Here is a 27,366-nt window from a genome sequence, read left to right as displayed (position 1 = left end):
CAAGGGCCCTACACAGATGGCTGAGTCGACGCATTGCCGTAATGCGTGCCTACGGCAACTTGGCACGACACGATGGGCCAGTGACAGATCGGGTGGAGTTTATTTCACGATCTACGGCAGAGAATGGGCACGTTGAAAAGGGAGACGCGAGTAGCGCTTCTTCGCCTTCCCCGCTCAAAACATTATGGAGTCACGTCGAAAGAACCGTGCACAAATCTATGCGCTGGTGCCCCTTCCAGGGATCGGCACAGCGCCGCCCGCTGCGAGCAGGCAGAGAGACAAACGAGGAAACGCGAAATAAAACTCACTTCCGTCCCCTCTAAGCGCCTCTCTCTTCTCTCTACGTTCTCGCGCATATGCACACTTGAGCACAGCTCCCTCTAGCACGCTCACATACCCTGCCACTGCCTCGCTGTCCTCCAATCATCGCCCTGCTTTTTGTGGGCGCCCGCAGACGTGCTTCCCTGCTGGCGCATGGCGGGGAAAACGAGGGACCGGCAAGTCGTCCCCACGCACAGAGCGCACAAGACGAAGTGAGGTCTCGACATCACCATCCACTCAGACAGAGCTCACTGGTGCACGCAGAGATACGTAAGGAGTGACAGAAATAGGGAGGGGCGGGAGCCCGTATCAAAGAACACCAGCAAAGAGAGAATGGGGGAGAAGCAATTCCACGGCCAACGCCACAGGCACAGACACACGGGCTCATAGATGGGTTGAGGGGAAGCGCGTTGCTATTCGGAATCATCAAACAACGAAGAGTGGTGAGGTGCGACGATTGCGCGCCTCGGATGCTCCAGTCTCCTCCGCCTACCTTCTCTAGGGGACCCGCGCGCCCTCAGCAATTGCAGTGCAGTAGGCAGCGTACTGTTCAGGATCCCAGTCGCTGTACACGCGCAGGGTGTCGCCGTGCAGCCTGTCAACATCCAGCCGCGTGCGCTGTGTGCGCTTCGCCATCCTATACGCCGTCGTCAATATCTGTGCGGACTCTGCATAGTGCCGCTCCGCCGCCAACTCCATCCCTAGCACCCACAAGTACTTTGTGCAGTAGTCGGCCGGTGCGGCAGCGCGAGATAAGTACAACGCGTCAGCTACAAGCGCCTTGAGAGGCACGGGGCCATCCTGCTGGCCCAGCTGGCGGCACCGCACAAGGCCGAGGCTCGGCTGCAGGTACAACCATGCTCCGTTGGAGCTTCGGAGAAAGGCTAGCAGGAGGAGCTGCTCCGCTGCTTGAAAGTGCCGCGCTGCCTCGCCGACGACGTTCATTACGGCGGATGCTCGAAGGAGGCAGTAGCCCACTTCGATGTGGCACTTGGCTCTTGTGATAGGCCCTGCATGGTCCTTGTACACCTCAAGGATGCCAGTCGCCATGCTGTATGCCTCTCGCACGTTTTCGAGTGATGGTATTGTAAAGAGAAGCTTCATGAAGGTGCGCTGAGCCTGCACAGCGCGGATTGAGGTGTTCCCGTAGCGTGCTGTGACCTGCTCCACCGCCGTGCTGGCGAGGTTAAGCCCGTCCCCGACGCGACCTTGCCACATGGCAACTTTGACCTGAAGTGGGTAGCAGCAGGCGAAGCAGTGGGCTTCGCATGTCCGCCAGCTGCGATACAAGGGCTCCAGCGAGCACATAAGCTTTGGATCGCACAGGCCCGGCGTGATGCGTCCAGCGACGAGAAAGGCCCACGCCACTGTTCGCCTGCTCTCAGCCCCGTCTGCTGAGGGAGCGGAGCAGGCCCCTATCAGCCAGGATACACGCTCCACGATCGCGCTGCAACGATCGCGGCGCACATCCAGTAGAACCCTCAGAAGACCGTCCGCGTGCCCGCTACCGTTGTCGATGGCGTATTTGCGAAGCACGAGTTGGCTAAACCTCTCTCTGTGCTCTGAGTGTAGCGCTGCACGGAGGTGCCGTGCGTAGCACGTGTTGACACCGACCTCGTCAACGCCAAGCCGTTTCGCCTGCACTTCTGCGTAGAACTCTTGCTTGATCGTCCGTGCGATCATCTCAATGGCAACAACTTCAGTGAAGCGCTGTACATCATCTGCGGCATCGCCGTACCGCTCTGCGAAGGCGTCCAGCACGCCCCCCAGCAGGCACAAATTGACTCCATAGAAGTGCAGTGTGTCGCTGAGGCGGCGGCACTGCTGGTCGACGGCGGCGTCCAGCACACGCCAAAGCGCCTCCATCACAACTGCATTGTGTAGCACGCTCAGCGTATCCTCACACGTGGCGGTGACGCACGGACATAGCGCCAGCATCTCAGGTCGCTTCAGTGGACTTCCGATCAGCATGGAGTCATCTAAGGCGATTGTCGTGATGTTCGTGTTCGTAACGTACATGCGTCCGTCGAGACTGCGGTACACCTCACATAAGACTTGGTCTGGCAGCGGCGTCCTCAGCGCATCTGCTATAATCTCTACCTCCGCCGCCACCTCCGGATCGGACTCTGCACCATCACCATAAATCTTGATTGGCTCTGTACCAAAAGGCGCGAGCGCCTGGGCAAGCACTGGGATACCGCGATACATAAGGAGGGAGGTGAGCGGTACCGTCAGCGAAGCGCTGCGGCTCTGCAACACGCCACGTAAGGTGGCCACGATGTTACGGCCAGAGCGACCATCTGGCAGGACGCGGTAAAAAATATTCATGTCGCGGTAGCACAGTAGCTCCTTCGGAACCGAACGCGGTGCGTTCGGGTCCATCGTCACAATACGCATTGCGCCCTGCGCCGCCTCCTCCTCAAAGGCCCGCTCCACGCGAAGCAGCTCCTCAAGCCGCGCTGTCGCCAGCTGCATCGTGCTGTCCCCCATCTCCAGCGCAACCTGATAGGCCTCATTCCAGTTGGCTGCTGCAGAAGAAAAGGCGCTGCAGCACTTAATGTACACGCGGTCCATCTGGGCTCGCGGGCTTCGCCCTCACGTCCGCTCTCCTCCACCACACACTGAGTGGCCGATGTTGGTGGTGCAGCGGATACGCCTCTTTTTTTTTTTTGCGTCTTTCTCTTCCGCAGCTCGGGTTGACGTGCACGGGTCCAGGAGCCTGAGAGAGAGAGAGGCGGAGGCGTGTGCGTGTGCGTGTTCGAGGTATAGGAAGATGGCAGCGGGAAGGGGGAATCAAACAAGGGCTCTTCTTCGACGAGAGAAGAAGCAATTGCTGCGAAGACTAAGAGCAAGAGGAAATGCGGGCAAAACAAAACAAAGGAAGCGAGGGGTGCCCACGCTGTAGATGCGCTTGCGATAGAGCGGCAGAATTGGAGAGAGTATGAAAAACATCAATGGAAAAGGCAACAATATTGACACCACCGCACTCACTGGGGGACAAGACGGACTGAGCAAAGACGCACTACCGTAGTCCTTCCAGGGCACTTCGTGATACGCGACGGCACACACGCAGATATACAGGGGCGCCGGCGTACGCGGTAAAACCATGCAGAAATGGAGAACGGTGGTCTACGGGCGTCGGTGAGCCCGACGGTGCACGCCGACGCAGGCACTAAGAAGCGAAGATACACAGACACGCAGAGAAGGAGAGGCAGCGAGTCGGTTTGGGCAGAGGCGAAGTCCCGACGAGTTGCCCAGCAAAGAAAAGAGTCGAAAGGAGAAAAGATAGAAGGGCCAACGCGCCGCAACAGGCGCAGAGACGACACACAACGCAGACGCGAGGGTGGGGTGACCAGCGAGCTGAGGGCAAAGAGGAAATGAAGAAGACACACGACAGAAACACGGGGAGGGGGGAGTATAAGAGGAGTTCACATGAAAGGGGAGTAACGATGTCGCTGTAGAAGAGTGGGGGAAGAGATGAGCGTCAGCGAAAGGAAAGGAGGGAAGAGGGGGGGCAGGGCAGGGAGGCCACAGGCCCGCACACGAGAAAGCGGAAATACGGAAAGCGGAGGAGGTCGATGGGCAAAAAAGAAGTGAGAAGAAATACGGCGGAGAGCAGCAGAAAGTCGCTCTTTGCGTGCGTGTGACGGGCGGGGCGGGCCCCAGACCCGACTTACCCGTGGGAAGAAGACTCGCCAACCGGGGGGAGGGAACGTCTGCAATGAGCGTACGGCACCGCCGTTCGAAAAGGGAGCGCAAAATGTGCGGGAGGAGAAAAGGGGAGAAGAAAGCGGCGGCACCGATAATGCTGAAGGGACGTAGGCTGCCGTGGGTCAAGAACCGCGACAGCGTACACCGAGAGCAGAAGATGAAGTCGAAGGGTGGAGGCGGCCTCCAGGGAGAGTGAGGGAGAGATGAGAAAAGGGAGGAGGGGGTTCTGCTCAATACCTTCGGTGCGGGACTTACGAGTGCAACAGTGCTCACCAGCACCTCATACAGGCACACAGGGCAGAGTGGGTAAGAAAGACCTTCGCGTGTCTGTTTTCTTTCCTTCGTGGCAGTGGTGTACGTCTCTGCGTTGCCGCTCACTCCGTCCAGGGCTAGCAGGTCCAAATAATAGCAATGAAGCCCTTTCCATACAGAGACAGGGAGACAAGTGCACGAGCGAGCGTGTATGTCCATGTGTTTAAGTGAGTGTGGGTGTGTGTGTGTGTGTGGAGAGAGAGAGAGAGGTGCGACAGGAGTAAAAACAGCGAGAGCAGTGAACTCAGCCACGTGAGGAAGCAGCGCATGCCAAAGTGCGAGTGCACACAAGTGCACCGATTTATCCTCGCCAGCTCAGAAGGAGGGGGGGACAAATGGCGAGTTGGGGCACAGCCCCCCGCCGCTTCAGCTGCGCATGAGGAGCAAACATGTTTTCGATGGCTTTGAAGAGGAAGCACAACGAGCGGTACTGTGCGCAGCGCCTAGGCCTGCCTACAAAAGGCCTCACACCGTCTCGTTGCGTTTCGGCACGCGTTCGCTTTTTTCCTTCTGGGCATCTGCTGTGATGTGCGATCCGCAAAAACCAGCGGTGGAGCAAGACGGAGAAAACGTCCCCGAAGAAGCGCATGATGGCTCTCCTCGAACAGAGAGAAGCGGTTGCTTGTTGGTTGGTGTGAACGCCAATTACACGTCGCGGCACCAGCGACTCAACGCGTTGGTGAACTGGAATTGAAAGAAAAAGGAGGAAGACAGAGAGGCGGTCTCCGCACAATGCCGGGCCACAAAACAAATGTTTGTTCAGAGCTAAGCACCACACAGACTAACAGATACCCACGCCAGCACGTCTATTGCTGTCAACTCCAGCGATTCCTCCAGGTAGGATCCCCTCGTCATCATCGACCTCGGGACTGAGCATAAATATGCCCATTAGGTGGTGGTGCTCTTCTTCCTCATTCGTGAGGATGACCTCGCGTTTGCCAGTCTCGCTAAGACGAAAACCTCCGATATCGATGGCCGGTATGCTCTTCGGTTTAGAACGCAGTGCCCGGGCGACTGCCTTGCGCAGCTCTCGCGTTGACTTCGTTTGGTTTTGGACGATGAAGCATCGCCGCTCACGTTCTTCGGCGGATATGCAGCGTCGCATGAAAGCGTAAAAAGCGCGAAGAAACTCGACACGAATGGCTGCATCGACGTGCTCCAGATGTCATCGTTTGACTGCGAGGAAACGTGCACGCCATTCGCTGATGACGCCACGACGCCCTATTCGGTGGCTGGTCACAAGGAAAGTCCTCAGCATGCCCTGGCGCATACCCCTGGCGGCGCGAGTCATCCCTACCCTCGTGGAAACCGCCAGCTCGTCCACGTTGATGAGGACGGAGTGGAGCTTGTCACGGAAGATCTGCACGCGTGAACCACAGGTCTGCTTCAGCACTGCGTCGCTGCGCATACGCCCCTTGCGTTTCTGTAAGCGGTTAGCATTCGTCAGCCTGAGCGTCCGCGATGAGTACGCGAGCGGTTGCCTCAGACACGGCAAGGCGCTTGATCCGCCACTTGAAGCGCACTGTCTGCAAAACTTGGTGCGCCGCCGGATTCTTTGCGCGCATCTCTCGCTCGACTCGCTGGCGCTCTTTCCAGAGTCGCACGGCACGTCGTATTACAGCGATGGCGTTCTCATGCATGCGGTACTTGAGGGTTCGATTGTGCTTGCGCCACGTCATCGCCTCCAGGCTAGTTGGTGCTACCGTCTTGACGAAAACCGCGTTGGCCCGACTGAGCACGCACTGCGCCACTTACAGCTTGTTCACCGTTGTCAGCAACAGTCCATAGCTGCTGAGTATCACACCAAGCATCCGTGGCTCGACAGGTGCGGCTTCCGCCATGTGAATCGCCGTCTGGAGCACAAAGACACAGTCGATGTAGCTCTCGTTGCCACTGCGCCGCTGCAGACTCTCACTACACTGTAGGAGAGCGTTCAAGTACCGGTCCAGTTCAGTGGGTTGCAGTCCCCTCGCCCTTGTGTCGCGCAGGTGAAGGAGGTGCTGCGACATGGCCATGTCACCCACTCTTTGGGCATACAAAAGAAAACGCCCGCAGGTTATAAAGAGAGACAGTGTGGGCTCGCCGAACTCCACGGCGTGAGCGACACAGCGCAGCACTGCTGCATCCAACTTTGCCTCCCACACTACGCTGGCCCGAAGCACCCAGAGCGCAACTTCGAAGGTGCACAAGGCGCCGTCGTAGGCGTGCAGACGGATGCGCTCAGCATAGATGGTCAGCGAGCGCAGTAGCGGACCCAAGGCAGCATTCGTGGCACCGCGGCTGAGCCACGCGCGGCCCTCCGTGTACGAGATGAGCGCAGCTTGGAAAATTGCGGCGCTTTCCCCGAGCCCCATTGAGCACCGCTGGAAGAGGCGTTTGGCTCCGTCGAGGTCTTCTCCCCTGGCGAAGCGCGCCGAGGCAAGGTAGGAGAAGACAAAGATGCCCAAGAGCCCGTACTCGTCGGACGTTTGCGAACGTAGCGCGAGTTCCATCATATCAGCTGCCCCCTTCGCCTTCCGGGCGTTGCACTTCTCCCAGGCGAGGGAGAAAACGTTTGCCGGTAGTGCCAGCGTTGACACATCGAGTGTTGGCTGCTGATGCACCAGCGAGCTGACAATGCCCAGGGAATTGGTGAGGTAAAGAAGGCCGTCGGCACCAGACACGATCTCGACACATTGGCAACTGTCGGCGCGGTACGTCGTCATGTCGGCGTCATGGTACTGGCACACCATGTAGCTCACAATCGACCGCGCCGTGTGGACAAGTGCTATAGCCATCGAGAGTGAAAACAACGCGCGGGTGATGGTGCAGGGGTATAAGCGCCTCGGCGTAGTAAGCGCTGTCTTCGAAGATGACCAACGCGCTCAGTGGCACCGCCATGAGGCACTGAAAGTTGCAGCACAGACGTTGAGTCAAACGCAGCTGCAAAGAAGACAGTCGGTGACCCACTGGCACCTGCGTGAACACCATGTTCTGCAACACAACGGAGGTGCTGCACCTTGGGACACGTACGCCACAAACGGAGCCACTTTGCATGTCCATCAGGCACGCCCCCGCGGGCGTCTCAACCTCCGTGACGAGCTGCTGCCGTTCATCGAGCTGCACCTGTTGCTCTGCACGCCCCGACCACATCGAAAAGAGCCCAGGGTGCTGCAGCTCTGAATTCCAGCGCCGCTGCTCCGTCGAGAAGGGGGCGCATGGTATGGCGTGGCGCCGCGAGTGCAATGCCGTCAGAAGTGACGGAGCCGTAGTAGAGGTGCAGCAGCGCGTGCTGCACGAGAAACGCCCGTCCGAGACGCTGTATCCCCTGCGCGCTGCTCTCGCAGACGTCGCGCAGGAGAGCGGGGCTGCGGTATTCGCGCCCGTATTGCTGAACAATGACGATTGCAATGCTGCCGAACACGTCCCGAAGTTTGGATTGAATGGTGGCGATGCGTAGGATGGCGAGGCAGTTACGCGAGAGGGGTTTTGTGTATCGAGGCGGAAGGCTGCAAAACAGGCCGAGTTGTATCGACGCTGCAACAAACACGCCGCGCAGAATGAACGACGGCACGATGTTCTCGACGATGCGGAGGTGCAGTGCCGAGTAAAGCCCGCTCCCCTCCACCATGCTAGCCTCGGCTCGGTGGAGAATGCAGCTGCAGAAGAGGCCGTACTGACGCACCTCCCAGCGATAGTAGACGTAGGTCAGCTTGTTGAGCACCTCACCCACACGGAGAACCGTCACGCCAAGGAGTTGCTCAGTTGTCTCGAGGCACTCCCAAAGTCTCGCCACCGCGCTGGGGAACATGTCCCGGTCGAATAACAGAGACCCGAAGAGCTCGCTGATGCGGGCACCTTGCAGCGAGGGGGCCATAGAGTGCAGCTCAGTACTCCACGTTGCGTCGAGCTGCACCACCTTTGCTTTTTCAAAGTGCACGGCGATGCTGAAGAGACCGACGACAGCCTGTTGTCGAAGACGCGAAACATGTAACCGTCGTTCGTCCTCGAGTACGTCCAACAGGCGCAGTGCCTCACTAAACAGCTCCTCAGTCTCTTTGGAGATCCTCTGCTGGACGCAGATGAACCCATGCGCGAGTTTGACGTGCACCTGCCCGAGGAAGAACTACAGGCAGGACGGCAGTCGCACCTGGGGCGCAGTCAACTGGAAAAGAAAGGCCGGGATGTCGAAGAAGACGCGAGTAGCGCGCTCGATGAGATGCGCGCTGTCCGCGTCTCTTCCAACGTGAGCAGCTACTAGCGCTGCCGTCGTCCACGCCTCCGCGTTGAGGAAGCGCTCCGACATGTTACGGCCGCGCAACTCCACCAGCTGCGCTGCCTCTCGCCAAGCCTCGACAAGGCAGCCGTCACGGCAGAAAAAGCGGATGCGCAGTGGAAGGATATCGGTCGCCTTGAACGCCGGCGAATGCTTGGGCATGTCCTGCACCAACATCGCTATCAGTTCTTGGTGCTCTGGAAAGTATAAGGAGCTGCAGGTGTGATGTGAAGGTTGGCACAAGATCTCCGCTACGCTGCTTCCTACCGCTCGGAGTCCGCGCAGCTCACACAAACGCTTCGCGATGAACACCACCTTCACCTGCAGTCTGAGCTTGAGCAGCTGCACGTGCGGCGCAGTGTCGATTGCCTCGTCGAGCCAGAACATGTCTCGGATAAGCGATAGCAGGTCCTCCTCAAAGCGTGCCTGCGACGTACGCAGCAGCGAACCGGCGGTACGTTGAAGGTAGTCGTTGGCGGTCTTCAGCGACCGTGCGCTACCCTCGCGCACCATCCAGCGGAATATGGTGCGGCGCACCACGCGGGCGAGGACCTCTATCGCGATCAGGCGGAGTGTCAGATCTGAAATGCCATTGAGATCTTCCTTAGCGGCGGCCAGCATGGTCTGGGCTATGAGGCCCAGCAAAAGTCGCATTGAACCCGTTTCGATGCAGTAGCTGCACAAGATGTGCGTTGCGCTTCTCCATCGGTGCTTGAAGGGCACCGCTGAGGTACTGAACAGCAGCAGCAGCCTCACACCGGTAGGTGTTCATTAACGCGCTGCCACCGTCCCAGAGCACCGATGGATGCTGAATCAAATGAAGCCACCGCCGCAGCGTCAGCACACGACCGCCGGGGGAGAAGAGCTGCGGCAAAAGGCCGAGATAATTCACCACGTACAGACGCGCGTCTACACCCTCGCGCGCCTCGACGCCCCTCACCTTGCACTTCTGTCGCTTGGTCGCCTCGTCATCTGACTCATCCGCCGCTGCCGCCGCCTCGTCACGAGGGTCTCCGCGAAGCACGTTTAGTGCGTTCTGACCATTCTCAGGAGCTCCCCTGCAAGGGCAGGTGCACCACTGAATCACTGCGCCCGTTGCCCGTGTACTCCTCCGCTCTCGTACGATCGAGCGAGATGACAGTGGCAACACTGACAACATCGCCAAAGTAGCGGAAAGTCGCCATCAGCGGTAGCGAGAGGTGTGGCACGTAACACTCCATCAGCGCACGAAAGCTGCGCTGCATCCACATGCCCAGCTTTCTGTCGGGCCACACGTACAGCAGCACACTTCCGTAGCGAGCGCACGTGATCGCGGCAGACGACGGGCAAGTAGCAGGCGGGAGACACCCCTCCAGCCACAGCGACTCCACCAACTCCTTGGCGAACGCCTCGAACTCTTCCAGAAAACAACACATTCCGTCGTGACTAGCGTACCCCCACATCGCGCCATGCAGTTACGCTTCCCATAACCACTGAAACGCCGTGTTCCAGTCCCGCGAGCCGCGATCAATTGGGCCAATCCGTTGGCCGCGAAGAAGGGCAGAGGTGCCGTCAGGAAGATCGTATTGATTACCGTGTCCCGAAGGGAAGGAGAGGGCTGCAGCGGCGGAGGTGAGGGCCCCTGCGGTCCTGGTCGTGCATCGACACCCTCCTCAGCGGAGATAGGCATCTGAGTGGAAGTGTGCCAGATGCGAGCGACATCCTCAGGCGCCTGCCGGATGGTGTCGTCGCTGAGAAAGCGTAACGCTGCGGCTGGCAGGCAGCTCAGGCCTCGATACAGCGACGGGATCCATGACTTGACTCCGAAACCCGCGGTCGACTTCGTACGTGTTGAGTCGCTCCGTATGGGAGGAGGGGTACTTTGCTTCAAGCTCGGCTTCATCAGTGTCGCGGCTTTCTTCGCCAGCGCGCCTCGTGCTGTCTCCACCAAAATACCAGAGAAAACGAGGGGTGGAGGGTCCGGTGCGGCGACGACCACACACGCACGAAGTTCTCCAGAAGCAGCAAAAGCTCCGGTGAGTGCGTATCAAGCGTGGAGCGAAAATGAGCGGGGCGTGAAAGAGCGATGAGCCGAGTCGCAGGGGGGTGGCCAAAAACGATGACAACGAACGTTGCAGTGCGGCGACCAAAGCGTGGCGGGGTAGAAGAGGGGGAAAACAGCAAAGTCACGAGGGAAAAATGTCGGGGAATGATGGGAGGGGGTTTGGGGAGAGGGATGTGGCGGAATCACAGATAAACACACGCACGAGAGAGAGGGAAAGAGAGAGGTGGCGCTAGACGGACAAAACTGAAAGGCGAAGGGGCAGAGCACCCGAAATGGGGGGAAGGAGTAATGGCCGAATGAAAGAAAACAGCGGAGGCCAGTCCTTAGTGAAGGCTGTGAAGACCACACTACTCGTGGCATACTGATGCACACGCACCCTCCCAAGCAGTAAACGAGGGAAGTGTGCCTGCAGGAGCGTGTAGCAGTCTACTCAGAGGAGCGGGAAGCGTGTAGGTGTGCATAGATATGTGCGTGTGTTCAGTGAAGGGCCGTTGTGGACGACATGCGAAAGATGTGGAGTAGTAGACAGAGAGAGCGAAGAGAGGAGTTCAGTGCACAAGAAGAGGGACAGGCAGGTGGCAAGAGAAGAAAAGCAACGGACTAAGGGAAAAATGAAAGGCAGGAATATCGTAGCAGCATTCGCAACTGCTGGCAAGGAGTGATGATACTCCTGCAGCTTCTGGTGCCATTGTGCGGCTGGTCACAACCTGAAAGCCCCAGTCTTTCACACCCCTCTCGAGCTCTATTAATGACGACAGTCGGCTGTCAACCCGCCTGAGCATTTTGACTTCGGCTTCAGTATGCGTGTTTGGGCAGATGTGTACGCAGGCATACACATGGGGGATGAGGGAATAGGGAAACGCGTTTGCTCGCTTCAGAGTTACGTAACGAGGGCAGCGGCGGCGGGGCGGATTGGCGTGATAGAGGGCTTCCACCGCACTGTGCGCGCCGCACGCCGCAAACACCAGCAGTGCCTCACGTGCATGACGCAAAGATCGAAGAATAAAGAGGGCTCCACAACAGCGGAAAGAGTGGGGGCGGGTCGCATCCTCCTGTAACCTCCCGGTAAAACACAACCCACACACAAAAAATGCGCCATGCACTAGAGGGAAATGTTCTGCAGATCATCGTACTCATCACGGGTCACCTCTCGCCCCCGCTTCCGCGACTCCTTCAGCAGCTGCTGAGCGCGCTCCTTAGCAAATTCGCTACGTATGTCCTCTCGCTGCAGCAGCTGTCGCACCTGCTCCTCCTCACTGACGCCCATGCGGACTCTCTGCGTCGCTCTGGCAACGACGCTGACCGACTCCTGCTGCGCCTCTCGCTTCTTCCGCTCCTTGACACCGCCGCGCTTGTGCTTTGCTGCATCGCCACGGACATAGACAAACGGCACAGAAAGCGCCTGGGTGTCCTCAGCGGTCACTTTGCCCTCCGCCAGCAGGCGGGCGAAGGCCACCTTGAGCTTTTCCTTTTCTGCTTCACCGAGGGAACCATCGGAGAAGGCCCCGGCAAGGTCTGCCTTCGCGACCAGCGCGCACTTTCGGCCTAGCTGGGCAGCGCCCTTCTGCGCAGCCTTCAGGTCCGTCGTGTCCACCTCCTCCTCATCTCCAAAGGCGTCGGTGAAAAGTGGCGCCTTCAACAATAGGCCAGCGTGCAGCTGCCTCGCCCGTGAGCTGCTCGCTATGCTCTGGAACTCCTCTGTGCCCAGCATGCGAAGTGCGGCGTCGCTCAGCTTGCACAGCGCTAAAAGGCCCCCTGCACTGGCCACCAGCTCTTCGGCCAGCGGGCCACCAAGGAGGACATCGAGGTTCGGCGTGGTCATACCGAAGAGTTGCCGTGCACACGCGCGTGCGTGGCTGCGGAGGTGTATGGGCGGTGATGACAGGTGAAGGACGGGGAAAACTACCAAGGGTAAAAGAAAGCGCCAAGAAGAAGGAAAGAAGAACGGCAGTGATAAAATTGTGGCGGCACAGGCGCCCGTGTGCTTGCGTAGTGTATCAGACGCTGATGCCACGGGATTCCCCGGAAACAGTCCCGGAGCACGCCCAATGGTCGCACACAACACGCACACATGTGCGTTCCTCAAGCGGAACCGCCGCCTTCTCATGTGCTGTGCGTTGTCGCCCCTCACTCTCTAACCTGGGGGACTCAAAATCTGTTGGGGGCATCCGCAGCAGGTCATTGCAGAACGACTAGGCCTTGACGTCCATACCTGGGCGATGCGATCACCTTGCCTTCTCATCTTGAGTTACGCGGATAGGAGCGAAGCAGCCGTGGAAGAAAGGGGGGGAGCAGCACACGAGTCTTCCACCCTCTACTCTCCGGCCTGGAAGCACGACACGCCGCCTCTTCGCACGGCACTAAAAGACAAAACAATGAAAAAGAGGCGCTAGTCCGAGGGGAGGGTTAAGACACACTGGGGCGTGTAGAGTCGGGCCGTGGCGGCACAGAGAGAGAGAGAGAGAGCGACATGCACAAACATAAGCCAGTCGTGGACACACTTGCCTCCGACCCCAGTCTACTCCTTCACGGTCTTACGACGATCGGGCCGCTGCCTTGTGAGCTAGAAGGCTCTTAATCTGAAAAAACAGTGCATCGCACTCACGCTGCAGCTCGTCGCGCTGCGCCTGGGCAATGAGTAGCTCCTCACCTGGGGTTCGAGGGCCTGCCGATGGGAAGCCGTCTTGGTCGCTTGTCTCTGCCGTGAAAACTGATACCCCGGCAAAGTCGTCAGATGCAGCGAGTCGAGGCGTGCCACCTGCCAGCTCAAATGCTGAAGTGTACCAGCGACCGTTCCAGAGAGCCACCGAACTGGACAGGAACGATCTGGGCTGGGTAGAAGTCTGCTTGGCGGACGGACGGGCAGATACCTTCACTCGGCACCGTACCCGTAGCTTCTTAGCCGCCACACTCGTAGAGCAGTCTCTCGGCAAGCGACAGCCTAGTGTAGTGGGGACACACCGCAAGGCCTGGGGTGCCCAGGTTGTCTCGCATGCGGTCCTGCCGCCTGCAGCGGCCCACCGCGCGCTGCCACAGACCTCCACAGACGTGGTACCCAACACGTGGCGAGCAAATACAGCGCTCAAAGCCCCGTCCCCTGAGTCCACATCCAGCGAGCGGATTAACATATGGGGAGGTGTCCGGAACTGCCACTGAGATGCACCAACAGTTGCCTCCGACTTCTCTTCCCACGCATACAGCCGCAGCCATGCTGGGGCGCGAGGAAGAACCGCGTCACCAAACGCTGCCGCAGTGCCTGAGAGAGACGCCCGCGCATCGAGTCCAGCGGCTGCGACAGCCACGGACTGCAAATATGTTGGTCGCATCGCGTGGTGCAGATCGATTGATGCGAGGGACCGACCGCCAACGAAAAGCTGTGTCTCATCCAGCGAGCACGCCAAGCAGGTCGCGGCAAAGCCGCAGAACAGGGATGTCAACACAGCTCCGCTGCGTACCTCGACCACGAGTACTCGTCCGTCAGCCCCAAGAGCCACTAGGGATGCCCCATCAGAAAGGAACCGGACTGCGACGACAGGGACAGTGTGCCCCGTGATTCGCCGACACTGCGTGATTCCACTGTCGCGGTAGAGTGTGTGTAGAGGAAAGACGCAGCTGACGGCGTCGTGGCCAGCTGTTGCAACAAGGTGATGTGAGCTGATGGTGATATCGTAGATGGCCCCGAAGTGCAATGTTGCTTCGGAATGCGGCGTCAGCACACGTGCGTTCTCATTCATTGAAACGCAAAGCAGAATGCTGCCTTCACTGGTGCCAATAAGCATGGCTCGACCGCCAAGCACGGAGATGGCACTTGTCGCCGTGATGCCGTTGTCGACATCCAGTACGGATTCCGCCGCGAGCGGCAGGGGGATAGAAGTCTCCTTCACTGACATGATCTTGTCTCAGCTGTCGTGATCATACTTTCTCTGTCAAGGAGAACAGAAGCTGCACTATTGCGGGGCTGGGGATGGAAATGGAGAAATTCCAGTGCGCGCGACTGCCGAACAGAGACAAGAGCAACAGAAGAGAGTGCAGGGCGCAGAGGACGTCACTGTGGGTAAGAGTAGGACTAGCCGTGATGGCACAGAACGTGGAGGCGTATCTGCTTGCTGATGATGAGCAACACTTGCCTGGTTTTTTCCTCCTCTTTTTCTCCTACAGAAGCACCGCACAGCGATTTCGATGCGGCTACGTCACTGCTGATCCATGCAAATGCCCTGTGTTCTCACGCAGAGCTCGAGGTCACCGTACGCCGAACGAGAAGAATCAGTGCAAGAATAAGAGAGGGAGATGAAGCAACAGATACCTTGACAGGTTGCTAGCGGGAAGGCTGAAATGCATGTCATTAAGGAAGCAGTTGCCCGATCACCTCGATATCTCCTTGAATGGACTGCCACCACGAAGTGAGGGAGAGTAAGAGCGATGAAGCAAGTGACAGAGATGCACGTCGAGACAAACCTACCACATCACGCCACCGTCGTGACCACTCGTTCTGAGGCGCACTGTGAGTTCTTTTCGAGTTGAGAGACGCGAGTGCTGGTGAGGCTAGTGCGCGCACACCCTTCTCTCCTCGTGGTGAGGGCAGCTATACTCACGCACCGTCGCAGAGCCTCGACCTTCCAACAACGACAGCAGACATACACGCGTGTGCACATCGAGCGTAGAGGGAGGGCGGTGCACGTGCGGGTGCGGGTGTGGGAGTGGACAAGCCACCGCCTTCCCTCATTACGGAGCATGGGCTGTTTAGCACCGCCATTACGATGGGCACGATGCCACGCAACAACACACGGCACGACCACCAAAACGGAGAAACAAAACAACAACGATAGAAAATAATGCATCGTTCGGCGCAAGCACAGCGCACGAGCTTTGGGTACCGTGGCGACCCCTGCGTGCGGATCATGACGACAGACTCACCTCGAGATGCTTCTCCTTCACGTACTTCAAGAAGGGCACACACACACACACACACACCTCCATCAGATCCCCTTCCTACCACAACCTTGTAGACGCGCGTTCGCACGCCCATTCAAGTAGATGCACAGGATCGAATCTCGAGGAGCACTTTTCCCCGCCCTCTCTCTGCTGCCCTCCCTTCCTCCCGCCCCCAATGCTCACCGCGGACGAGGCTGTCAGCAAACCAACCGCTCCACGAACAGAGCGAGACAGAGAGAGAGAAACACATACAGGCACACAGCAGCAACAACAGCACCAAGAACTTCACCAACGGCAGCGATGCGATCTGCAGAGAGGGAGACGGTGAACCAACACCTCACTTCGTCATGCTCATCAACATGTTTGCGTCCTTCGGCACGAACGTCACGTTTTGCATGGGCAAGATTTGGTTAGCCACCTCCACCGCTGCCTCGATGCGGCGCAGCTCCAGCAAGCCGGAGCCCGACTTCTGAATGGCTTCAGAGATGAGCCGCGCCGACTCTGCCTCTCCCTCAGCGCGCACCACGGCAGCACGGCGCTTCTGCTCATTCTCCATCACGACGTAGCGGTACCGCTCTGCCTCCTGCTGGGCGACCTGTTTCTGCTCCACCGCCGTCATAAAGTCAGCACCAAACTGAATGTCTACCAGCGAGAGGTCCTCAATGACGAGGCCAAACTGATTCACCTTCTCCTGCATGAGCTGGTAAATGCGCGCGGAGACGGCGTCCCGCTTCTGGATGAGCTCCTCCGCCTTGTACTCGGCCACCACCGCTTTCAGGATTTCATTGCTGACGGACGGCAGGATGCGCTCGTCGTAGTCAAGACCGAATGTGCGGTAGATCTGCGGAAGGCGGTCAGCCATGGGACGGAAAAGCACACGCAGCCGCACGTTCACCATCTGCAGGTCCTTGGTGCCGGTCATTGTCTGCAGGGTGCGTGGGCGCACCCGCACGTTGAAGCGCAGGATGTCGTCCAGGCCGATGATGCGCCCTTGCAGACCTTCGCCGTACACGGAGTCCTTCAGCCCGTTGATCTTGTTGTATAGAATGCACGCTTCACCTGGGTAGACAACAAAGCAGCAGCTGTACACGCTAAGGCTGGCAGCCACAGCACTGATGGCGACCTTCTGCAACAGCTTTGACATTGCCAAGACGGAAAGTGAGAAGACAACCCAAAGAGACAGGAAGCACTCAGCAGCAGCAACAATGAGTGTTGGGAGATACTGGCAAACTCAGCCTGCGTTTGGGCCCCTTGGCAATCAGAGAAGGCTGTTCGCTGAGAAGGAGGGGAAAGGAGCGAAAGATGCAAAGATTGCGCAGAAATGGGAGTTTAACACTGTCTCTGAGGTCGGCCCCACGTGTCCCAGAGATGCGCGCACACGAAACTGTGAATACGAGGAGAAAAGCGCAGCGTAGCAACGAAAAGGCCAAAGCGCTCCGTGTGAAGAAGAAAAGAAAAGAGCACTGCAGAAATGCGGCACGGGAGAAGTGCAGGCAACACACATTGTACATTGAGAATGGCAATGAAGAGCATTCATGTTAGCGCCGGTGTGCAGGTGCACAGTGTGGGTGTGAAGGGTGTAAAGGGAGGTACGGAGGGTGGTTAGCATAGAAAAGAACGAGTGGACGAGGAAAAGAGAGCGTAGAACTCGTACCATCACCGTGACAGGCGATTCGTGAAGAGAAGTGAAAAAATCACGAAACACGCAGAATCGCACGCACATACCCAGACAGGAGCAGCGAGCGTACTCTCAAGAGCCGAGAAAGCCGCTGTATTGCACCATGTTCCTGCAGACAGTGAGCCTTGCCAATGCAGTGGCTCATCCACCTACCTCCTGCGTCACTCATGGATTAGGCTCCGTCTCTCGCTACACAGCTTTTAGGCCTGGGCGTACAAGCGTGCGCGAGCACAGCACCACACAGAAAAGATTAGCGAAAAAGGGAAGGCACAAGGAGACGCAAAACGGGTGACTCGGGGACTCTCTCCGGCGCACACGTCTCTTCCCTCACTGCATTTAAGCGGCTCTGTCGCCCGGCGACCCACCACCTCCTGCGCGTCGCGGCGTGAAGGGCGACGGAATTAGAAGAGGCCTGGGAAAGGCCACACAAAGACACCCACACAGAGAGCGAGCGAGCGCGACGAGCACAGAGGCACTCAGGCGGGTACTTCAAGTCACCGACAGTCACAACAACATCAGCAAAGTAGAACAAAAAAAGACACAAAAGAGCGGAGTGGCAACGACGACCGCCATCCCCCAGCCCTGCCGCATTCGATCATGCGCTCCATCCATCTCATACTCGCCTCCCCTTCCCTACCCACCAGCACGACAGCACACTGCGAGGGAAGACGGAAGGAGTGTCACACGGTGAATAAGAGAGAGAAGAGAACTGGGGTGGCAATCAGAACCAAACGACTGAAGCACCGTCAACGTGCCCATAATATTTAACGTTCTTCGTTATTACTAATGTGTTTATTCGCTTAACATGACTTTGCCTTGCACGTTGCACTTCACACAGGGGAGGCGCTGCTGCTGAGGCTGCTGCTGAGGCTGCTGCTGAGGCTGCTGCTGAGGCTGCTGCTGAGGCTGCTGCTGAGGCTGCTGCTGAGGCTGCTGCTGAGGCTGCTGCTGCTGCGCATTGTAAAAGGGGCGACACAAACATGATCGTCGGCTCAGTGAAGACGAGGAAGAGATGGAGAGAGGGGGAGAAAGGTTTCCACGCACTACAACAGCTACATGAGCCATCAGCTTCACACCTACCCATCCACACGAGCACGTATCCACGCGCACGCCTGTCCAGGTTTTCCCTTCTAGTGAGAAGGCCATTCTCCTCCACACACACACACACTCTCGCCCTTTTGGTGTGTTTGCCTCCTGACAGGCCTAATCACCACCAACGGTGCCTCACATGCCCCGCCGCCTCTTCGATCCTCTCCCCTCATCCATGTGTTCTCGTCACTATCCTTCATGTGTGCCTCTTTCCCCTCCCCACTCTTCGTCGGTCCCTGAAGTACGGTGTTGTGCTTGAGAAGAGAGGGAGGTGGTTGGTGACGCGCTGTTCATTCAATGAAGGCAATCCGCTACGCAACAGAGAAACAAAGAGAGACGCGCATACGTGCATGCTCGCACATTCCAGTGATCGCGCCGCCGCTGTCGCTCGTGTCACGTACAGTGAGGATGCAAAGGAAATCTCGAAAGCTACGCCGCTTGACGCCACGGCGAGAATCGGTCCCCCTCCACCCTCCCAGTTAGCCCTGCTGCCGCACACTTCTCTACGGCGCCTTTCGCATAGCTTTGCGAGTACGCGGAAATAAAGAGCACAGAAGGTGCTGCGGAGATGTGTGTGTGGGTGGGGGGAGGAACCATCTCACTTGACGACTCGCGCCTTGTAGTCGGCAATAACTTTGGCACACAGCCCCTCCTCCACATCCAGGCAGAGGAACTCGGCCAGCACCTCCGCGTCCATCAGCTGCATCTGCAGCATCGAGTGGATGATGCGGCTGAGCAGCTTCTCCAGCCCCTCCTGTGCACCTTCGGGGTTGCACATACTGTAAACAACGTCGAGATCCATTCGGATCATATTCTCCTCGTCGGTGGACGGAAGCGGCACGCGATCCCAGAAGGACATCAGTGTGTCCACGGCGTAGTCGTCGGGGCTCTCTAGCCGATTGTAGGTCAGGCGCAGCACATTCGCCGCATCGAAGTACACATCGGCGCGTGTCTCCTGTTCAGTGGAGGTGAGGCGCAGCATGCTCATGAAGCGCTCCCCAAACTTTGGAACGTCTTCCAACAAGCCGTCCTCGATTGCGGAGGCGAGGGCGCTGGCAAAGCCGTCGAACACCTCCGTGTCGATCATGTACAAGCCAACGACGAGGAAGCTGAAGGCCGCGCGCTGGGCATCCTTGCGGGTGGTCGTGCAAGCAGAGTGAATCACCTCCTGCGCCACCGCTACACACAGTTCGCTCTCCGACTCAAAGAAGCGGTCGCATGTGTTGAACTGATCCACCCACTGAAGAATGACGTCGTTCGTGCGGTCTGCCACCCACTCCTGAAACATTGACGCCACGCGCAGCTCGAACTTCACAAGTGGAGCCGGCGGAGACGCTTCGCCGCGGAAAGCGGCACCAGCGGGTGCAGCAGCCGCACTCGTGACCGCTGCTGAGGTGGACAAAGCCGTGGTGTTGGCTGCCAGTGCTCCACTCGACGTACCACGTCCGTTCAGCCCTTTACCGGCCGAAGGCGCCGGTGCTGCCATAGTGCCTGTCTTCGCCGTGGCAGCGTCGCGCCAGCTCTTCACCGCAGCAGCAGCGCCGTTGCCCTGATCCCGACCACCTTTCTTGGGGGGTGGGGCAGAGGCGTACTTCTTGTCTTTGCCGTGGCTTGGCGGCAGGGCAGCCTTGACAGGTTTCGGCTTGGAGCCCCAGCCGCACTTGCGCAGATCCAGCAGGTCCATGATCTTGAAGCGGATGCGTGGTGGGTACGTACAGTCAGGCTTCTTGTTGAAGTTCTCGAGGGAGGTGAAGTAGGAGTCGAGCGTCGTCTTGTGGCTCTTATCTAGGCGATCGCCGATGGTGCTGAGAAGCGCGGCGAGCAGCTCGATGTTCTCGCTACTGGGGAACCCCGTGCCGTCGCTGCAGCGCATCGTCAGATCCATGATAGTGAACATGGTCGTGTGCGTCAGGGCTGTGCAAAGGTACAACTCACCGATAAAGCGCATGTTGGACCGCTTGCGCCGCATCACGTTGGAGCGCTCGTACTCGAGCTCCTCCTCAGACTTGTCCTCCATCTTAGACAGCTCCTGGGAGAGCGTTCGGAACTCGTACTGGGCAGTTCTGATGATAGCGTCGCGCAGCTGCGACTGGGGGCGCTCGCCCTTGTGACCATCGCGCAGAACGGTTGCCTCATACAAGGCAAGGCTGTGGCACACGCCGGCATATAGCTTGCTGTTCTCTGGCTCGTCCAGTGCCTTCTTGAAGATGATCTTGACGACCATATTCATAATGTCCTCCGTGGCAAAGAGCTCCTTGGTGAGCAACTTGCCGACCAGGATATCCCTGTTCTCCTCTGTCAGCTTGTTCAGTGTGCCGTGCAGCAGTCGCTGCGCCCACTCCTCCGTCGTCTGGGCGGTGCCCTTCACAACCCACGCATTCTCGCCGCGCACCAGCTTTGTCTGCGTCAAGCGACGGCGCCGCACCACTTCATCCAGAGAGAAGCCGGGGTACGGCGGCTCGAGGTAGTTGTTGCGCACACTGCGGATCTGCTCCACGGTGAACTGCATTGTTGTATGGGGATTTGTGGGCCTGGAAAGAGGCCGGAGTGAGGCACGACGATCCGGCGCAGGCGGTGAAGGACTCCAGTGTGGCGCTGAAAGTTTTAGTGGTGGCTGCAAAAGGGAGAGAGAGGGGAGCAAAGAAATTTGAGAGAGAAAAGGCAATGCGAAGGGTTTGTGTACGTACGCGTGTGTGAGTGTGCCGGGGGAACGTTGGGGAGCGAGCGAGTATGGGTATCAGTCGACAAGCGAAGAAGGTGAGTAACCATAGGGTGTCTCAGCAGTAGAGACGCGCAACTGTGCTACGGGATTGAAAGAGGGTTGGGGGGCATGAGCAAGGCCGATCGCCAACCAATACAGCGAAGGAACCACCCGAAGCGGGGGGGGGGGGGGGGGGGGGAGGGGGCGAAAACAAAGAGGGCCCACATGTGCGTACAATGCGGGAAAGGAGGAGGCGGTGAATAGAAGAAGTGAAGAGAACTATAAGAGTTCAACGGAAACATGAGTGTGCATGTGAAGGTGGATCGCGTGCGACCCGAACTTGAATAATTGCCGCCTCCGACAGGATGGAGGCTGCCGCATGGGCAATGGTGCAAGAGAGAGAGGTGGGCAGACGGCGAGAGTGCCCCTCCTCTCTCCCCCCATCCACCTTCGCAGACATCGACTCAGATGCACGGCAATAAATAGAAGGAAGAGTGACCACCGCAGGAGAGCAGCAGTCACACCGTAGGCTCAGAGAGTACGCTTAGAGACAAGGTGCCAATACTCACCCTCCATCCAGCCCCTTGACAGACGCTGTGTAGTCCACATGTGCCCCGGACCTCATGAAGGTGGACGGGCTTGAGTGGATCGAAGCACCGCTTCCTATCGTATGTTTAGGTCTAGAGTGGTTGGGTGTGGAACAACTGGAGAGAGAACCCGCAAGCAGAAGAACACCACGCCGAGACGAGACCCGATAAGTGGCGGAAATGGTCTGATGAAGCGCCTGCACACCTCATACGCAGCACGGCGTGCTTTGTTCTTACCGCTCCAAAGTCTCTGCAAGTCTGGCTGCCTTGCTCAGCTGTTCAAAATCGCCTTGAGAAAATCATCGTCGTCCTCTGGCATGGAGGGTATCGCCTTGATACTCCCGGGGCCCAAGGCTGCAGAGTCTGTCCTTTTCGCCTCTGCCATCTCAATCGAGGAGGCAGGGCTCAACCCGTTCGCGGGGGAGGTCCAAAAGGAGGCGGCGGCCTCCAATCGCTTTGGCAGAAAGCCTGGCTCTGTGCGGCCCTTCTCCTTGTCGATGATGATCGAGTACCCCTTCAGTCGCTTCTTGCGGTGGAACTGGATGGCTTTGCGGGCCTCCCCGACGAGGTTAAACTCCACAAAGGCGTAACGACGACTTTTACCGGTCTTGTGATGGCGCACAATGCGTACGTTTAGCACGCGGCCAAACTGATCGGCAAAGTGGCGTAAATCCTCCTCGACCGTCTCTGGGTGCAGGTTCGCCATAACAACAGTGCGCAGGGGGTCTGAGCGGACGTTGAGGTCGGTGAAAGGGTTGCGGCGCTCGTATTCGCCCTGCAGCTGCGCAACCCACACCTCCTGACTCGACAATGTTCCAGCCGCCACTGCCGCTGCACTTGTCGTGAGCGTTAGCAAAGATGAAAGCGAGGCATCCACCTTGGCGTCACTGGTGCACGTCTCTTCCTCCGCCTGCCTTTTCAGTGCCAGTGCGGTGTTAAAGGCGTTGTGGCACGAGTGGTCCTTTGTGACTCCCTGCTGGCGTCGGTGCAGTCGGCCAATGGAGGGCGGCGCCGGCCTCGCCTGGAAGAAGGTGCGCTTCCACGCGGCATGCGCCTCCTGCCGCTGCAGTGCCGCCGCTCTATTGCGCTGCAGTCTCGATTCTTCTTCACACTCCATAATACTTAAAAGGTGAGTGGGGTGGAATGGGCGGTTGCTGCTGTGTGTTGTCCTCCCTCTCTGTGTAGTAGCTGTCCGCCTAGTGCAGTGCTACACGTGCGCAAGGCAGAAGGCAGCAAGTCAATCGGGCTCCGCACTCGCCTCAACGTACACGCAAGTTTGTGTGTAGGGGGTGAGTAATAAATGTGTTGGCGTGGCCTTGCGTGACGTAGGGAGCGGCACGGATGGACGTTCGGCGTTAGACACACACGCGCATGCATGCGCACAACCAAAAGACAGGTGAGGACAAAGAGAAGGAGAGAAGGAGACGGACAGATGCAAGTGAAGACGTGCTGCTGGGAAAGGTAAAGAGGGGTTCAGTGCTCCTAATACCGCCATCGACCTCACCCCTGACCGGACCAATGCGACGTGGATCAGCACCGAAGAAGTCTGTGGGAGTTATCGCGACGCGACAACGGCCGTCACAGCAGCGACCGCACTGATACTTCGAAAATGGAGAAGTCCCGGTGCCAACTACGCGCGTCACTTGTGCGCCGTTGAGCGTGCATGCGTTGAACAACTTTGGCATGTCCATGGCGCCTTTTCACGAAATTGCCTGTTGCGTCTGTGTTGTCGCTAAGGGTTGGAAAGACAGGAAGAGAGAGAGAGCAACGGCAAGGAAGATGCGGCCTTCTCATGCCGCGCATGGCGCCTGCAACGTGAAAGAACGAGGATGAGGGAGGGAGACAAGGGGGAGAGCCGTTCCCTCCGCTGAAATGCAAGACGACGGTAAACACATGATGCGTGAGAAGAGCAAAGGAATAGAGACCAGCAAGCTAAGAACGACAGAACACGAGAACATCGAAACAGTGAAAGGAAAACAAGATAAGAACCAGAAAGTGTAGACAGACCCTCTGCCACGAAGGCCCACAAGCGTGTGTGTGTGTGAGGGGGGGGGTAGAGGGAGCGAGAGGTCGAACAGGGGTGCGTGATCCTCGCGGAAAAGTGTGAGCAGTGTCGTAGCGACTCCCCTTGCGAGGCAGACGTCGCATTGCAGGCCAAAGTACAGAAGACAAGGGAAGGTGGGGGAGAGGAGGGCGACAGACATCGTCTCGACTCCCGAGGTGGGAAGAGAAGGAGCAGTAAGCAACGTCGCAGTATAGAAATGCCCTCCTGCCCCCACTGCCACCGTCAGTTCATCTTCTACATTGCGCTCCTGCTGCAATGGCGATGCCTTCGGTCCCACGCAATTTCACTGTGCGCGTGCAGCACACAGACACGCCAAGCGTAAAAGAGAGAAAGACGTGCGAGATGATGTGGGCTGCAGCAGTGCAGGTCGTGTACAAGCGAGGTCCTCTTGCTCACCAGCGGTTCACCCACAAAAGACAAAGCAGCCAACATGCTCGCAGATCCTCACACTTAGACTCACACTCCCTCAGGTATGTATCGAGATACGGGGTACTTCTATCCACCAGGAAAGCTCCTTCTACTCTGTACAGAGCACTCACCTTAGGAAGCCGCGTCGGTGGGCGTGGATGTATCGAGAAAACCTACGAGGAGGAGTGACGAGGGGAGAGACACACATACACGCACCAACGAGGCAGCACCACTTCAATATCAATCGGAGGCGTCTATGCACCTCGCGAGCGTGAAAACAGCAGATGAGGAGAAATGAAGGCGGTGAGGAAGGCGTGCCGAGACACACGCAGAAGCCTCACTTTGGGAGGCCGGCAGCGGATGGAGGAGGACAATACGGACGCCACGCCTCCTCCCCTCTTCACTCGTTAGCATCCTCCCCGATACACGCTCAAAGCTCTCTCATGCGACGCTGATAGCTGTCAGGCAATACGGAGAGACGTCGCTCGAGGAAGCAATCCAGGCGCCGGCTCTGCCGACATAGACTGATCAGATACGTAGCAATGCAGCTCCTTGAACGAATTCACCACACTGCCTTCCCGGTAAAGGTGCAGCCACAATGCACTGGCTCTGAAGATGTCGAGGGCCGTCAGGTCGCGCAGCTCACTAGGGCTCAGGCGCAGCCGGCTAGACTGGTGGCGCTGTCGACGTGTCTCAATCTCTCGCCGAGCGCGCAGCATCGTCTGAGCAGGAATGTGCCAGCTACTGCACAACACCTTCTCGGTGGCAGAGAGCTCTTTCTGCGCCTGTCTTGCTGCGGCGGCATCGGTATTCTCGGCAGCGACAACGGTGCCGCCCGTAACCGCTGCCTCTTCCTCGCCCCCATTCCCTGACCCGACAGTCTGGCATACGTCTTCAAAGCACGGAAAAACGCCAGTCCTTTGAGCGAGACCGACAACCCACGTCTCCATCTCTGCCTGATCAGGGCACATGACATCCACAAACTTCAAATTCCGCCCACTTGCGCGGGTGAGATAGGTGAGAGTGAAGGAGGTGTAGAAGTCGCCGACTTGGCCCTTGTAGGCGCGGGTGGCGTACTTACGAAAGCCAGGTGAAGAGCGGCCCAACGTAATCTTCACCACCGCATCTAAGCTCACATGGCCAACCCCTGTTAGCCCCAGCACGCGACGCGACTCATCCCAGCACAGCAGCAGACGGTTGTCTCTCTGCGAAAGGTAGAACCAACGCGCGTTTGGGCGGCCATCGCGGTCAAGTTTCATGAGAGAGGTACCCATGTACATGTGAGCCATTACCCGTGTCAGGAGCGCGGGGTCGTCAAAAGAGGAGCGCTGGCGGGCCATGCTGCTGGTGTCCTTCTCAGCCGCATCGGAGGCGATGGCACAGGCATTGGCGTCGGTCTCCTCCCTATCTGTCCTCTCGCGCCTACGGTACACACACCAGTACTTGTGAAGGGAATATATGCCTCCATTGGGGTTGGTGACGTTGCTAAAGATGTTGAGTGACTTCGATAGAGAGACCAACTGACGCCTCGTCTGCCGCTGCTGCTTCCCCGGGTGCTTCCTTGAAGATTGCACCACAGCGTTACCTGCCATCACCAGTACGGCGCCTCGCAACCACGCCTCAACTGAGAGAGACTTGGAAGTGGTCGAGGCCGCTGTCGTGAACGACATGTCACTGCGATTGCATGATGTGGAGTTCCGTAGACAATGGTCAGCAGCCGACTCACCTTCTGTCTGCGCAGATGGTAAGGGAGTAGCGCACGGAGCCATGAGCTCCAAGAGCGTGAGATGAAGCTGCGTGAGCTCTAGCGCTTTCGTGTAAGTGACCCTCTCCTGCTCGAAGGCTGCTGTATTCACCTGGTCGTTGGCACCCACTTCGCACGCGTCTACCACGCCCACTTCGCCCTCGTCCAACGCCTCCACGGAATCACGCAAAAGCTGCAGTTCCTCTAATTTTGTCCTCCTGAGCTCAGTCAGGCCACACCGTCTTGCCGCAATGGCCACGGTAGACTCCTCCGCTTTCGCGAGACACTGGCGTAGGGCAGACGCATCACGAGAGAGCTGGGCACGTAGATGGGTACTCGCCTCGTCAACGGCGGTGGTTTGTGCGTCCACCTCCGCGCAGCGCTGACTATACTCCCTCACCATGTCCCTGCAGAGCTCCTCCCGTTCCGCTTCGATGAGGCTGTCCATGCGAGCTTCAGGGCTCCCTTCGTGCACCCGTTGCTCTCGTAGGTGCGCGCACAAACGATTCATGTGGGCTTCTTTGTCCGTGCCACTAGTCAATGGGATGTGAAACAACAGCTGAAAAAGAGGGCGCTGCGACACTGCTGCAGACACTCGATAAAGATGCCCTGCCGCGTACATCTGTTGAGCCTGAAAGATACGTGCCTCAGAGAGGAGAACGTCGTGGATGCGAAGGGACTGCAAGTACGCTGACTGGAGCGCGCCATGCCGGAGCGACGCGGAGTCGGTAGCAGGCACCGTCATGCCCTTTATCTTGTCAGCAAAGTAGAGCGACGAGAGCGTCTCCTCACAGGTCACGGCCGTTGGACTCACATTCACGAAGAGTACCACCTGCGCACGGGGAGCCGCAAACGTATCGCGCAGCATCATCGTGAGCTTGTTGTCCCGGTATGGAATGTGTGGCGTGCCGTGAAAGAGGTGATGAACAACATTGCCGAGTGCGGTGAGGGAGGCGTTGATGCATCGCAGTTCGTCGAATCCGGTGCCGTGCACCCCAGCGTGCTTTGCCTTCTCACTGCCTGCTAGGTCTGCCACCGTCAGTGTGCTGTACATGACGGGTACAGCGCGTGTGCCGAGTAGCGCGTTCGCGGCACCCTCAAACCACTCACTGCGCAGTGGCCGAGGCCCTCTCCGCGTCTGCTCCACTGCCGTCAGTGCTACCCATTGTGCCTCCCGTAGAGCGCAGCACTCAGCCAGGTCCGGTGAAGACGGGCAGGTTGGTGTAATAGGGGTCTGAAACACCTCAACCGTGAAGAAGGCATGCGAACGAGAGGAGGTGTCGTTCGCAGACGTCACCCTCTGCACACGGCGCGCTGCCGCTCTCTCGTACACGTGGCACGCGTCCCGTAACGTGCGCAGTGGCACATGCGTGAGGTGCGGCAGGTATAAGGTGTCTCTCGTCATGATGGGCTGCAGCGGCTGCCTATCCACCCCCTCGTGTAGCAAGTCTCGAATCTTGTCCATGTAGATTTCAAAGGCGGTCATGCCAAGCACAACGTGGCGCTCACACTTGGCGCG

General features: G+C 58.2%; 7 protein-coding genes and 1 pseudogene across 8 annotated transcripts; all 8 read right to left on the bottom strand.

Annotated features, from left to right (window-relative positions):
- Positions 1–819: 819 nt before the first annotated feature.
- On the bottom strand, positions 820–2,895 carry LBRM_16_1710 (conserved hypothetical protein; the record flags this gene model as incomplete). Its single annotated transcript, XM_001563721.2, has 1 exon — positions 820–2,895. One exon carries the CDS (start codon positions 2,893–2,895, stop codon positions 820–822), a length of 2,076 nt encoding a protein of 691 aa, XP_001563771.2.
- Positions 2,896–6,095: 3,200 nt separating this feature from the next.
- Positions 6,096–9,253, bottom strand: LBRM_16_1700 (annotated as a pseudogene). The gene is given in 3 exon segments: positions 6,096–7,055; positions 7,057–7,437; positions 7,439–9,253. Coding segments are annotated over 3 exon segments (3,156 nt in total).
- A 2,492-nt stretch (positions 9,254–11,745) lies between these two features.
- Positions 11,746–12,465, bottom strand: LBRM_16_1690 (conserved hypothetical protein; the record flags this gene model as incomplete). Its single annotated transcript, XM_001563720.1, has 1 exon — positions 11,746–12,465. The coding sequence occupies one exon, from the start codon at positions 12,463–12,465 to the stop codon at positions 11,746–11,748; it is 720 nt and encodes a 239-aa protein (XP_001563770.1).
- A 712-nt stretch (positions 12,466–13,177) lies between these two features.
- Positions 13,178–14,533, bottom strand: LBRM_16_1680 (conserved hypothetical protein; the record flags this gene model as incomplete). Its single annotated transcript, XM_001563719.1, has 1 exon — positions 13,178–14,533. One exon carries the CDS (start codon positions 14,531–14,533, stop codon positions 13,178–13,180), a length of 1,356 nt encoding a protein of 451 aa, XP_001563769.1.
- Positions 14,534–15,912: 1,379 nt separating this feature from the next.
- LBRM_16_1670 (prohibitin) lies at positions 15,913–16,719 on the bottom strand (the record flags this gene model as incomplete). Its single annotated transcript, XM_001563718.1, has 1 exon — positions 15,913–16,719. One exon carries the CDS (start codon positions 16,717–16,719, stop codon positions 15,913–15,915), a length of 807 nt encoding a protein of 268 aa, XP_001563768.1.
- A 2,221-nt stretch (positions 16,720–18,940) lies between these two features.
- EIF4G3 (putative eukaryotic translation initiation factor 4 gamma) lies at positions 18,941–20,572 on the bottom strand (the record flags this gene model as incomplete). Its single annotated transcript, XM_001563717.1, has 1 exon — positions 18,941–20,572. The coding sequence occupies one exon, from the start codon at positions 20,570–20,572 to the stop codon at positions 18,941–18,943; it is 1,632 nt and encodes a 543-aa protein (XP_001563767.1).
- Positions 20,573–21,901: 1,329 nt separating this feature from the next.
- LBRM_16_1650 (putative U1 small nuclear ribonucleoprotein) lies at positions 21,902–22,747 on the bottom strand (the record flags this gene model as incomplete). Its single annotated transcript, XM_001563716.1, has 1 exon — positions 21,902–22,747. One exon carries the CDS (start codon positions 22,745–22,747, stop codon positions 21,902–21,904), a length of 846 nt encoding a protein of 281 aa, XP_001563766.1.
- A 1,817-nt stretch (positions 22,748–24,564) lies between these two features.
- Positions 24,565–27,333, bottom strand: LBRM_16_1640 (putative kinesin; the record flags this gene model as incomplete). Its single annotated transcript, XM_003722926.1, has 1 exon — positions 24,565–27,333. The coding sequence occupies one exon, from the start codon at positions 27,331–27,333 to the stop codon at positions 24,565–24,567; it is 2,769 nt and encodes a 922-aa protein (XP_003722974.1).
- Between the last annotated feature and the right edge of the window lie 33 nt (positions 27,334–27,366).

This window comes from Leishmania braziliensis, chromosome 16 (assembly GCF_000002845.2).
Source record: "Leishmania braziliensis MHOM/BR/75/M2904 complete genome, chromosome 16".
Lineage (NCBI taxonomy): Eukaryota > Euglenozoa > Kinetoplastea > Trypanosomatida > Trypanosomatidae > Leishmania > Leishmania braziliensis.
The sequence above is the reverse complement of the archived record's forward strand: the minus strand, read 5'-3'. Positions and strand labels throughout refer to the sequence as shown.